At 37.6% G+C, this 14590-nt stretch overlaps 1 protein-coding gene across 1 annotated transcript; it reads right to left on the reverse strand.

Annotated features, from left to right (window-relative positions):
* Positions 1-7202: 7202 nt before the first annotated feature.
* helt (helt bHLH transcription factor) lies at positions 7203-9022 on the reverse strand. Its single transcript, XM_069167712.1, has 4 exons — positions 8935-9022; positions 8244-8348; positions 7987-8083; positions 7203-7751 (listed from the first exon to the last, which is right to left on the reverse strand). The coding sequence occupies exons 1-4, from the start codon at positions 8959-8961 to the stop codon at positions 7276-7278; spliced, it is 705 nt and encodes a 234-aa protein (XP_069023813.1). The 5' UTR covers positions 8962-9022; the 3' UTR covers positions 7203-7275.
* Positions 9023-14590: the final 5568 nt, after the last annotated feature.

A 14590-nucleotide genomic window follows, 5' to 3' on the forward strand; every position in this document is an offset into this window, starting at 1 on the left:
TCTCCACACGCCACTGAAGCGTTATGTTTGAGAAAGATTCCTGGCAGGAACGAACTAGCCCTGTTTACAACTTAAAGGCTTTCTTAAAGAAACCTTCACACGTGAATGAAGGCTCACAGGCACGAGTGTGATTGAAGCTGAAAGGACGACTGCCTTCATTCAGTCCCAAGATGGGAATTCCAGTAATACTGAAGATGCTGAACTATACTTGCACAGAGACCCATTAAGTGTGCTCAGAAATAAAACGTGACATCTTCATGACGTCTTTATGACCAGGAGTGTATGCAATCATTTAAAGGGCTCATTTACCCAAATTATACCCACGCATCTCACTAACCTGAAGTGGTGATAGGAGATAAAATCACTGCTACTTTTACCCAAGTAAAAGTAAAAATACTATAATGTAAAAATATGCCATTGCAAGCCAAAGACCTTATTTTTTTTACAAAATGAAAATAATACCTGTGTAATGCAAAATATGCTTTAGATAGCTATTTTCAGAGTGTTATATTAATGAATGCATTTTATTATTTTGAGCACATTATCGTGTATCGTTATACTTTTAGCATGATTGCATTGTTACAACACCGTTAGGTGGGTTAACCTATAATAATTCCCTATAATTTATCAATTAATAATATAATTTTATCAAAAATATAAATTTATGAAGAAACTAGTGACTGTAGCTGTCAAATAAATATAGTGGAATAAAAATCAATATATTTTTCTCTTTCAAATTTGATCTTGAAGTGTAAAGTAACATAAAATGTATCTTAACACTGTACTTCAAGTACCAGCTATGTATTTAGTTATTTTCAACCACTGGGGATTTCTGCCTCTGTAACGATACAATGGAAGTGGATGAAACCTTGAAATAAGTACATTTTGAAAAATTATTAGCAAACAACTGTTTTTCAGTGAGATTGTCTGTTACTGTAATATACAAATATCATTTCTATAGTGACTATTTCTTTGGGAGAGAGTAGTTTGAATGAAAACATAGATGTTATGACTTTAAATCAGGGTTAGATACTCGACTAAAACCAGTTTTTGCTGAGTCCACTAGATTAATTTAATTTCAAGGATTAGGAGTTCTTAGTAAACAACGAGAAATGTATGGTTGGCTTGTATGACTATGCATAAATATTAAAAGATGGGGAGTGGGCAGTCTTCTAAAAATATATCTCTGCTTTTTGTTTTTGTTTTTGCCAGTGCTGTTTTGTTTTGTGTTCTTACATTTATGGAAATCTTTAAGTCACATGCCGGATCTTTTGTAGTGGAAACTGAAAGCCATAATAAATAGTAAAGTTGGCTGAAATGTTGTCTGAGTAAAAACAACATTATTCAATTTAGCTCAATTTAGAAATCGCTGAGGACAAACTGGCACCAGCATTGAGTAAAGAAATAAATAAAATCAGATTGTTGATATCAAATGAAAAGCAAACCTTATTTATGTCCTTAAATATTATGTAGTGCAGACTACATATCTTGAATTATCTTTATTAATGTTTCTTAAAATATTCTGTCAAATATGAATAATTTATTGATGTTGTTAAACATAATGCCACTAATCTTTAACAAAAAGGCCTTAAATTATAGATTATGCCACTCAATTGGAAACGTCTTGTGAAATTACTCACATGGTGATATATTTGCTTCATCTTTTACACATAACTCCCTTTATAGACACACACAGGAACTGCAATGTGTGGAGCTCTTTGTCCAACTACCATGCAAAATTACCTGATTTATCTCGAGCACTTTCCGATGTCACACCGTCTGTGCTTGTGACAAAAGTGTCCCTTGTTGTGGCACACCAGATAACCAAACCCACCCTCATGAAACACACAGCGCCGATCTAAATCGCGCTCTCTCAACCTTTTGTCCCCCAAAAACAAAGAACTGCACTTTCTCCTGGCAAATGACGCCTTAATTGTGCAAGTTAACAAGCTCGCTCTTTTTTCCCATGAATAACAAAGAGTTTCATCCAAGTTTGTTTCTTTTTGTTTGTTGTGTTTTTGTTTCTTTAACTCTGAGCTCTTTTCTATAGTGTGTTGTTGCACGCTTGTTGGGCTGTTCCCATGCTGCTCCATATTTCTCAGATTGCCTGTGGTCCCCGTGACTGTGCTGTACACGAGAAAAACTTAACGAAACAACAGAGAGACAAAGAGCGAGAAAAGCGAGGGCGTGACCAAAATGATGGTCCACAGTGGGATATTTTGTACAGTATTCATTATGTTTCCATTTATTTTGCAGATGTCTTTGACCCTTCTATGCTCGCCCTCCTCGAAAACACTGCCTCTTTTATCACTATTCATTTTTGGCTCAAATATCTTAGCTCTAAATGGTGGTAATGCTGAATAGAACATCTCCATGGATTTGCATAATCTGATGCCATTGCTAGTGAGCACATTGAGGGTTGTGCCAAGTGCAAAAAGGTGAAGCCCTCATCTCTTGGCAGGGGGCAGAGACGGCTCTGAAAAATCCTCCTACAGCAACTCCGTAGTTAGATTTTTATTGCTGATGTGTTCGGCCCAATGACATTTTTCCAGCCTGTGTGAACAAACTACACAAAGTTTTCCTCAACAGTTACGGTATTTATTTATTTTGTGAATTACATTTTAGAAAAATCTACCTTTCTCTGAAAAACACACATCATCAGAAGAAATATTGTCACTTGTTACACTCCGCGTCAGCTCAGTGTTCTGCTCTCACTAGAATCACTCCCAGACAATCAAAAGGCATTGATAAGTGTTGTTTTTTCCCTGAACAGACTCCATTCATGTCTGCTCTCGTCTTACAGTGCCCGTCATTCTTCAGACATCGCTGGTGCCAAGGCAGTAGGATGGCCGCCTCTCTCTGATGGGAAACTGTTGCTCATGTGCCGGGTTGGCTGCCAAGTTTTGGCATTATTGGTGAGGGAAAGGGGGGAGGAGGAAGGGAGGGAGGGGGTTGGGGGTTGTACAGAAAGGGGGCCCTTTAAACCCTGTGAGATAGTGCTATCTGTTGTGGGAATGATCTTCATCCCTTTTCTTAGACTTAGACTCCCTCTCTCTTACTCTTTCTGTTTCTTTCCCTCTCTTAGTCTGTCTCTCCGTCCCTCCCCTCCCTGTCTTTTCATGCTGTAGCTCAGACAACCATCCTGAGGTGAGCTGGTGGAGATCCGATGGCACTGGAACTATTTGATTACCAACCAGCACTGACTGTTGGATTTCTCAGCTTGTGTACTTCTTTGGCTTCGCTCCCATAGCAAGACTGTAACTCTCACCCTCACCCTCACCATCACACACACAAACACACATGCACACATGCACAGAGGTTTAAGCAGCTATCTTTGTTAGAACATTGCATTGGCTTCCATTCATTTTACACAGCCTAATCCAAAGCAGGACCTCAGACTGACATTTTGCTTCATCAGGAAAAGGCTTTGTTCCTCATGAAGACTACTGGTCCCCACAAGGTCGGTGTTTAGACAGGAAAATGTCCCAAAGAGGTAGCAAAAATGCGTATCCACACACACACAGCAGAGGAGGCATTCTACAAACTACACTAGGAGATTTGCTGTTGTACTCAGAGAAGTTTAGCTGACTTTAGTACATAGGGTGCAAAGATCAAACAGCAGCTTTCAGATACTTAAAGGATAAATCAGCAACTAGGATATAACATGTTTCCAACCTTTTTGGCTTGTGACCGCTTCGGGAAATTGTTCCACATTTTAGGAAATGCACACTTCGTGGCAGAGGGTTAGATGAGAAGATTGTCCCACTTTCATATATACAGTAAATATGATGGTTCAGCCAGCAGCTTAGTTTAGTCAGGAATGGAAACATGCAGCTTCTTTAGAATATAGTGACCTCGAATTGCACATCTCCTGGTGTGGATATTTTCTTTCTAAGAGTTTTATTTGAAAGATTTGTAGACACCTGAAAAGGGGAAAGTGTAAAGAATTTATCTAAAAAAAAAAAAAGACACGTCTTTCTTTTGTATCATTTTGATCATAACATTTATCAATTAACTTTATAAGTGCAGTAAACACAAGAAGCTGAAGACAATATTTGTTGGGAGCACCCGCTGCCTCTAAAACAGCACGTTTTCCTACAGACACAAATGCTGCAAGTTTAGTTGTTCCAAACATCTTGGAGGATTTCTAAAAATGTCTTCTGTCTCTTCATGTAATCCCAAAATGACTCCATGATGTTGAGATCAGGACTTTGTGGCAACTGTGGCATCTGTTGCATCTGTTGTTCTTCTAATGGTGAAGATGGCTCTTTATGACTTTGGCTGTATGTTTGGGGTCCTTGTTCTGCAGAATAAATGTCTTACTGATCAGACGCCTCTCCTATGATAATGCATGTTGGACAAGAATCTAAACACCGAAAGTGACTAAAACTTTTGTACAGTGCTGCATGCACTCACAGGCACACGTGCACCCACGTGTGTTTGTGTCACAGTCTGAGCAAAATCTACACCAGAAAAAACTGTGAAAAACAAAAGATAGAAAACAAACACATCATTATTTAGCCATGATAGTCTTGACAAAGTGGTGATAAAAACAAACAGAATGTACTGAAAGCATAAAAAGCATTAACAAAATGATATAAAAACCAAAAGAAATAGTGGATTAATTCTCTTTTCAGTGCTTAAAGAAGTTTAGCTACTTAAAATAAAAACAAAAACTTCAGTTGCAAAATCAAAGTGTGTAGAGTATCTGTCTCAGTACTTCTGATGTGTCAGGCAAAAATCACATCACAATAAATTGCATAGAAAAATAGTTTGTTGGTGAATTAAAAGGCTTTTTTTGTTATTTGCTTGCTGTAGGATCGGTGTTGCTGGTTTTGGTTTATTGACGAACAGTTACAACTTTTTCAGAGATGAAACAGTAAAGTTCTGGACTTTGTCTCATCATTGTCCGTCGTCCCACACTATGATTAAACCTTCTTGTTTCTTATAAACTTTTTCTATCTTATAGACTTGCTTGACTTGGTACTCATCAAAGTTAAAGTCCAACTGTGTTTTTCTTTGACATTTCACTGATGTATAATTTTTTTGAAAGAACGGATTGTTAATGCTCAGCATGTGATATTAATGCGAAAGATAAACATTCTCCAACTGAAGCTTTACCACTGCAGCTCATTTTACATGACAATAAAAGATTCAGAGTCTGTTTTTATTCCTGCTCAATTTATTATTATTCATGTGATGTGCTGCAGCTAAATCTTTCTCATCTGGTTGAACATGAGTCTTTTTTTCCTGTTTAGAGTCAGGATTTAAACCAATATTGAGGCTCTAAGGATCCAAGTATTCCTTCAAAAGCCTTTTCTCTTTTATCGTATTGTCACTTTTCCATCTGCATGGACACTGTCTTTCATTTCATTCATTTGCTCTCTGTTGTTGCTTGTCTTTTTGGTCAGGGGCTGGTTAATGTGGGTTTATCCAGCCATCCAGGCGATTAATGTGAGCTTATCCATCCATCCGTCCTCCACCCATCCCCAGAGAAACGATTGTTGCATCCATCCTGTCTTGTCAACATACATTTGAGGACACCCACACACCTCGAACTGTATGGCCATGTACGGAGGCCTAAATTAACACAGGAGAGGGATATGTGTGATGATTTCAGTTTTGCTTCTAAAGGAAAACTGAGGGAAAGTGTTTTCTTGTTCTCCTCTCTTTGAGAAACTTTGATTTCATGGTGTTGATTATTTTTCTTTGCAGTCACTCAAGGATGAAGCACAAGGACTCTGAGATTGTTCCCCTTTCAGATGCATTACAATTGGGCTCCTTGGTTTATAAAACAACATGGAATTCCCCCCCTCACACTTCCATCTTTCTTTTAACCTCTCTTTCTCTCTCTCTTTTTTTTTTACAATTCAGCATACTTAAAGAAACACAGAAGGGGGCTGGAAGCAGTTTATTGCATTTATTGAGACCCTGTGGTCTTGTAGACTGGTCACAAGCTTGCCAAAAACAAATCTCTTTTGATCAGTCATTTCTTATTCTGTTGCAGGCAAAGAGTCCATTTCTACTGGTAAGTGATCCCAACATGACTGTACTTCACCAAGTAAGAGAAAAGTCTGAAAGTGAAATGTTTTCATGTAAATCTAAAAGATGTCTTTTCAAATTGTTGATGCAATATTGCTCTGTGTTTAATGAAGAAACAACAAATTTTGAATGCAAATAAGATAATAACTTTTAACCAGGCTGGCTTTTCTTCTGTGCCTAGCATCCCTCTTTAATCCTGATGAATAGTGAGCCTCATTTGCCTAAATATATGGAAATAAATGAACTTGGCTAAAGTTCAGAGGTGACAACTTTTCCCATTTTTTTAAATCATCTGCAGCCCTCTGACAACCTTAAATGTGACTCAGAACACAAAAGTAACACATCACAGTCACTTGTTTTGGCTTCTTTATCAAACTTTGCAGATGAAGAAAACTTGTATTGCCTTATAACAACAGATTTGAATTTGAAGGAGGGGGGAGTGCCTGGTGAATCATTGGTTGAATACAAAAAATTAAAACGGCTGGAAAAATTTAGTCTGCAAAACATTTTGTACAACATGTTAAGCATTACAGAAAATGGGTAACATAAAAAGCAATATTTAAAAAAAATATTGGTTAAGTCAGGAGTGGTTGGCCCAGTGGGAATCAGGCTCATGTCTGCCCCCTGTAAACTGCTGTCACCACTTTTACCCACAGTTCAGCCATTAAACAGCCTTTTTGCGGATAGACAGAACATTTTTATTCCTTGTTAATAACATTTTAGTTTTAATGGCACATAAACTAAACCCTTTTCATTCTTTATTTAACAACTTCGGAGCCCTGTCTCCGTTGTAAAAATGATTCATCAAAAATTACTCCAGTCGGACTTCACCTTTGTTAGATTATGTTATCAAAAGATATGTAAATTCTTGTATATTTAGTAGCTTTTGTTACTGGTATTTCTATTCCCAAGTAATGCAGGTCAAAATAAGGAATCACTTTAGATTGACATTTTTCTTTTCTTTCTTTTGTAAACATAGTTTCATATGTTATTTTGTGAATGTGTGTGTATGTGTGTATTTGTTTGTTTCCTCTCCCGGCAAGGATTCGGTGGCTTTATAATTTTGTTGATTTGCAGTTAGGCCTTTAAAATGTAACTTTGCCACCTAAAAAAAAGAGTGTAAATGATGACAAAAACAAGTTGAATTTTTGTCAGAAATATTTGTATTTATTAACAAACTGTACATGATCAAACTATATAAATAAAAATAACAACAAAACAAGGCAAAGCTATTTACATGGCGTGTTGCGCACTGTGCAAACTGAACGTGTTTGCGTGCGTGTGACCGATGAAGTTGAAATAATGGTGATCGAGTCCCTGCACCGGCGACAAGTATCCACCGTGCTGCTGTGTGTGCGCAGAGAGCGGCACTGTTGGGTACGAGATGCCCGGGCTGCGGGCCGAACTGTGCCAGGAGAAGTGTCCTGGTGGACTCTGCTGGTACATGGAGTCAGTGGGACTGTGACTTTGGTGCTCAGGGGAGGAGTGCAGCTGGCTGAGGAAGTCAGACGGTTCTGGAATCGTGCCGACTGAGCCGAAAACAGGCTCCGTGACCACACGGGACTTTGACTGTAAAAAGGCGAGGATCCGTGCGTACTTGATGTCTTTGGTTTCAGCTCTGTCCTCTGTGGTCAGGTAGTGCACTAGGTTCTTCATGCACTCGTGGTATCCATAGTGGAAGTAGTTTGCAAATTCAGCGAGCAGTTCACCTGAAATAATCCAAAGTAAACGGCGATTACAATCCTGCGTTATGACATGATAAACACGTCCGTCACTAAGGTTTCTGACTCCGGTGCGTAAAACTGGTCTTGCAATAAAATGTAGAAATTAAAGTAGTTTGGAATTTAATTTTAAACAATCAGCACGTAGGGAATCTTTAACTTTCCTCACAGGAGGACACTGGTGATGTGATGCGTAAAATATAAAAGTTATATTTTCACTGACCTTTTTCTCTCCCACGGGGGAAATCCGCTGAGTGGAGCGCGCGCAGGTACTGAACAGTCATCTCAAGGATTTCAGCTTTTTCCAGTTTACCAGAGTTCTACCAAAATACAAATTTAAAAATCCATCATTATAAAATGTTTGGCTGGAAAAATATAACAAGATCATCTGACAAATGTTGAATAGTTTTTGTCTTGATAAATGTCAATATTGTGTAATAAATTAATCTAACAGAAAGTATATTTTATGTTTTACAATACCTGTTTTGCCAGGGCCATTGGTACGGTTTTTCCAAGTTCGTTTAAGCAGCGATTAATGCGGTCTCGTCTTCTTTTCTCAATGACTTTGTGGGAGATAGGAGTTCTCTGTAGAAACAGGAAGAGGCACAACATTAGCACAGGGAATCGTTGTAGTATGTCTCGATTACAGTTATTGTATCGGTCAAAAATAAACGTCAGTGAAATGAAATCCCATGCTATGAAGCAAATAAATAACGTGGATAAGTTATTGATGAGATCTAAAACTCCGGGCGAGTTTTACGCGCCGCGCGCTGAGTTGGGTCCAGAGCGCGCAGCAGACACCTGCGCTCCAGACAGTTTTTATAACTCTGAGGTGCCGTTGTAGATAGTTAACGTAACATTTAGAAGATTTAACACGTTGTAAACGTTTGTAATGGAAGTTTTTACATTACTGTTTCAAAATATTGCGCAAGTAGCAAATGGGCTGTTTTATGTCAATAGTGCGCCGTATTGTCCTATAACGCGTGCCACACGCTGGTGCACAACAGGTTTTTATCCCACCAGCGTGAAAATTACTCCAAGTAGTAGTTCAACAATATTAGTTGTAAATAAAGAAGTACAAAATTCCAAAAGGTAGTTCAAAAGTCTGAGAAGTGCCACGTTGCCAAAAGATTTCAGTCCTCAACATGCAGAGCGCACATGGAGCGCATACCTTCCTGTCTTTCATTTTAGATGCCATCGATGAATTCCTGACAAAACTTCTTAAAAATTAGTTCAACTGGAAGTTGGAGAGATGTGTTGGTCTGGAAGGAGATGATGCAGACTGAGGTTTGAGGGGAAAGATGGCCCTTATAAAGGGACTCTGGCATTCATGGTGTAAATTATTCCATGGGATTAGAGCCATGTATTGGGTAAATGTGTGCATTTAGGATCAGTTAAAGAAATAGTAAAAAAAAAAATCTAAAGCCATGGGCTAGCAGGGGGGCAAACCTGCTTTGTTAATCCACGTGGCTGTTCAAAAGACACGTGATTGCTTTCGGAATATTATTTGCATAGTAACAACCCAGGCGGGAAATAAGAACTGAGCGTTGGGATCGCCTGATCCGGCGGGGCGCACTGTGCGCACTGAAAACAAAGCCGGCGAAAAAAGAAACCCTTTTTCTTCCAACTCGCGTTTCTCACACGATCGCCTGTTTACAAATCCCAGCAAGCGATCTTAACTCTCATCCAAGCCCGGTCCGAGTTTTAAGGCCTGTCCAGTGTCATTAGAGTAATTAAGTAAGCCTTTAATAGGCTGTTCCGCCAAGTTCAGGGGAGATCTTTTGGAGACGGAGTCCCCCCGTTTGTTCTCGGCGTTTCTCACACGACTTGGTGACACGTCCATCTTTTATGAGAGATGGCAAGCTTTTTGTTTACATTCTTTATTTTGTTGGACTCCTCGGCAGGTGTGTGATTAGCCCTGGCACACGAGCGTCGTCTGCGTCAAGGCCAGCGTCTCCAGCAGCCTCTGGCACACGAGGGTTACCCACCACTGGAGACTCTTTGGAGAGGCTCAATTTGTATCCTATTATCCTATAAGAAAATGTCTATTCACTCGAATGAATAGTTTCATTGGCCTAAATTTTAATAATGCTGTGAAAGAAAGGGAGAAATAAAGAAGAATGCAGCTGGTGTGAACGCGCATTATTCCCCGTCACCTGCAAGATGGGTAGCCTGGAGACCCCTATTCATTTGCCTAATTTCGGTCAACTTAACAAACTTTGGGAGAAATTATACTGCCATTGTTATGAAGGGTGAAGCTTTCTGATCGAATTAACAGCATGTTTTGATCCGGTAAATGTCATTAGAAAGAAAGAAACAATCGCGTTTAAAGGGGCCTGGGTAATGCGCCAAGTGGAGACGCCAAAGCGCAAACAGCACAAAGGGTGCTAGTAAATGCCACAGGGGACTTTTGTACCCTCACATTGCTCAAGTTTTTCCCCCCAAACAAAGGGCATTATTTTATACTTGAATACATTTCGTACAACAATTGGCTGTTTTCTTCAAACATATTTTCACAGCAAGGTTAACAACAGGTTTATTGTGTGCGCTCCTTCTCACAGATTCAAACTGCTCTCATGCGCCACAACACTTTGCTCCATTTCTTTTTTTTCCACTGAGAACGTTTTAATCTCAAAACTTTCGCCGTGCTTGGATATATTTGATCCTGTGAGCGATGTCGACGAATTAAAAGCAGCGGAGATTGAGAAAGAAAAGCTCACAAGACATCTGAAGCTTTTGGAGAGTTTGTTTGAGCACCATGGAGAGAAAAGCGCGAGCGAGTGGGACGGGGGCATAAAATCCAATTACTTGACTGTGGAGTTTTTAACACTTTTTATGTGTTTGTCCTTTGAAATATTGAGGGACTTGTTTCTTTAGTTTTTTAACTGAATTAAATACTGGAAGTCTTTACTGACAGACTTCGTAACGCCAAACGTTGCGTCAACGAAGCCAACTCATAAGTCAGGATATCAGTTATTGTACTCCTCTGATATAAAAAATTATGTTCCATGCTCAAATAATTGTTTGTAAATGGTCTGATAACTATCTTATTCAACGATTTAGCATCTAATATAAATATATTTTTAGTATCTTTTGAGCAAAAAGTCTTATAAATGTCTGCGTTTGCGCTTTTTACCACACAATTTGCAACCTCTAACATTATTGCAAAGCCTTAAGGACTGTTTATCGTTTGTGACAGCAGCTTTAGGAGCAAAATTATACCTAAGATAAAAAAAAAAAAAAATAAGACATAAATGCTAAACTATGTCTGAATTAACCGGAATGGATGCAAACTTGATTTTATTTATCATATGAGCTGATCATTAACATAATTAGTCACTGTTAGACACTCTAAGAAAGTGCTATCGCTGGAAAAAAAAAAAGAAAAAGATTTTGGATATAATACAGCAATTACATCATACAACAAACTTCATTGTAGGCTATTTTTTAGAATCTAATATGAGATCAAACAAAATAACTGTAAGGAGTGGGCTACTCTGACATATAAATCCTGCAAATATAAATATGATTTTTTTTTTCTTCCTTTAGAAAAAATCTGGATGAATATAACTCATATGAATCCCTTTATCTTTCAGTACTGGAATTTCTGACGCATTTATTCTCTTTTCTTAATTAATTGTCAGACTAGCCCTAACTAGTGCAACGTGTTATATAGGCTCTTTGTTTATAAACAAAAAAATACACTACAAAAAACGAAATGTTAAATCCATTTTCAGTTTTACTTTACATGCAAACTTAAGTAAGAAACTGTAAAAATGGAAATGATCCACATCTCTTAAAGGTCCACATAAGTTTATACCTATCAGGAGGCAACAGATTCTTATCAACTTGAAACCTATGCTGTTTCAGCAAATATTTGCAATATCCGTATGAACTTTAGTGAGTTTGCTCTTTATAATACTGTTTGCCTTCAGATTTAATACAGAAGCTTGTGGTTGTTCGTTAAAAATGCTTTGTTGCCTGAACATGCACACACATGCATGCAGTCTAATACACTCACCAAAATAAGTATAATCCTGTAGAATATTACTAAATTGACAGTGCTTCTGCTAAATTAATCCGTGGAGACCGTTTGTGTATGCCTCCACATTTTGTTTTAATTTCCTTTAAAAGTGGTATCACTTTAGATCTGCATAAGTTAGATAGGTAGATAGATATACTTTATTGTTCCCGCAAGGGGTCGTTTTTTTTTTTTTTTTGGTAGTCTTTTACAGGAGAACATAAACAATCCCCCTGTCATGAAGCATAATTTGTGGCAGCAGCCGCTGTGGACTCTGGGTTGTCAGGCGCTGCGCTCTGACCCGTGGTGACCTCTGAGGGTCCCCGACACAATCCTTTGGCTTGTTGCGCCACCCTGAGCCTGAACAGCAGCAGTTCACACGGTCCCCATTGAGCCCGGGGAAATTATCTAAGCTGAGTTCAGACTACATGGTTCAGCGGCCACAGGCGCCTTTGAAAATCAAATATATCAACTATGTGCGACAGGTGTTTACTCAGTCAAGATGCAAGATAATTTCATATTCTTCTAACTACATTTACACTAACCAGTATGACAGTGGTTGAACGATTATAAATCACTATCACTACAAAACTTAAATCCTGATCTGACAGACGTTGATTCTTGGTGATGATTAACGATGTAAATCAGAACAATATCCAACCTATAAAGTCCTTATTTATTACAGACACTGGAAGAATGATTTCCCCCCTTTAAACACAAAATAGATTTCTTTAAAGTCACAACCATACTGACTCACAATACACTAACGTTCGTTTTCTTCCATTATTGTAAACAAGGATTTAGATTCTTAAAAAGTAGCTTTGTAAATGAAGGACCCAACCCAAAGGACTAATATCACCTTTGAGTGCAAAAGTTCTCCCTCCTGTGGTCAATATGGGGAACTGCTGTGGGTAGCATACTCACTTGAAGATGTTTGAGTGCAGAGAAATAAAGACAAAAGTATTATATATAAAAAGAGGTCATTGAACTCGTATTCTGTAAAAGACCATACTATTACATTCATATCAGTTACTGTGGAATAACAGAACTGCTTTCCAAACAGTAAAAGTACAAAAATCAAGTCAATCATATCCTATCATAAATCTAAAATTACACAGTACAAAAACTTTAAATTGAAAATTCAGCAGTCTATAGTTGTAGTTATAAGTTGTAAAACGACACAACAATGCTGACAATTTTATCAGTGACACACTATTAAAGGTCCCTATCAGACTCATGTGCATTTTCTGTAGATGTGCTGATCGATGATACAAAGAGTTTTACAGTTACAGTTACAATGTGTTGGGATTTCTGGCACAACATCAGCTCCATCCAAGACAGCAAACAACTGTATTATAACTTTAAATCAGTGGTATCACAATAAAGTTGTTCTTAATAATGAAAGAAATAAGGACACTAAATATGATTTAACTCAGTTTGAATATACTTTAATATGATACAAATACATAGTGTATCAAAATTTTACTTAGTATAAGTATGAAAAGTGAAGGCCTGCTTTAAGCATCAAAGTAAGATTTCTCATTATTCAAAACCTTCACAGGGTCATACTGTTGTATGTTTTATATGACAAGGATATTACACATATGTGGGCATAAGTCAGTGCTGTACTATCATATTTTCTACAAGTGATATTTAAATTAAACCATTTTTTTACAGAGTATCCTCTGAAACGCAGAAGATAAACTCAACAAACTAAAAAACAATGTCAGTAATTCAGATTTGTCATGCCAGAATAAAGTTCTGGTGGAGAAATACAATTAATTGTATTGGCCTAAAAGTACAATTTACTTTCTTTTAATCAGCCTTAAAACAGTTTTTAACTTTATACAACCCCTCCTGTTTCTAAAACCAGTACATGATTTTGGAGTCAATAGTGGAAAAATAATTTTATCTCAATTTTATTATTAAAGCCAAATACTTTGTTACTTGTTTTTTTTGTGTTTTTTTTTTTAATCTAATCAGATACTGCCCAGTGCACAGCTGTGTAAGTATATTTCCCCAGCAATGCCGTTTCTTACAGTGATAAAATGCAATATAAAATTAAATGTAAACGTATGTGTTATGTTAATGTAACAGAATCTTTCATGAAATACTCCAATCTTCTAAATGGTTCATTATAATTTGCCTGTACTTGAAATAATATGGTTGTTTACTTTACACAAGCATATTTATTGTAAGTCGAGACAAGGAAACTTTCACCATCATTAGACACTTCAAATCCTTACTGATATAAACAGTTATGTCTTTTATCTTCATTTTATTTTATCCTTTCATCCTGACTGAAAAAAAAGTCAATGATGCAGGTGAGGAAATAGGGCACTGAGAGTCGTGACTTCTCCTGTGGTGAGTTAATAAGTTGCCAATGACTGACTTTGTATTGTAATTGTTTCTCTATGTCATGGTTTGTATTCTAATTTTGTGGTTGTTGATGTTTTGATGTTTTTTTGTTTGTTTTGGTTCTTGTGTGGATTACTTTTATGGGCTTGGTCAAGTGTCCCACACGAATTTGACTATAAGCTATTTCTATATCAGCCTAATACCAGATGAAAATTTGTGTCTCCACTTCCCAGCAGCATGTGGCTGTATGTGACTTTTTACCACCATGTTCATGCTATATGATGCTGGAGAAGTACTAAGATCTCACCAGCACCAGTGCAGCAGCGAAACAAATATTTCATTAGCGCTCAAAGATCAAATTTAAATTGAACAAAAAAATCCTACTGATTTAAAAGTATCGAGTTATTATTCGAATTTGTTTTCGAAAGTGTCAAATAAAGTGCCTATT

Source organism: Embiotoca jacksoni, unplaced genomic scaffold (genome assembly GCF_022577435.1).
Source record: "Embiotoca jacksoni isolate LCO1_2020_lvr unplaced genomic scaffold, fEmbJac1.0.p SCAF_4, whole genome shotgun sequence".
NCBI lineage: Eukaryota > Metazoa > Chordata > Actinopteri > Embiotocidae > Embiotoca > Embiotoca jacksoni.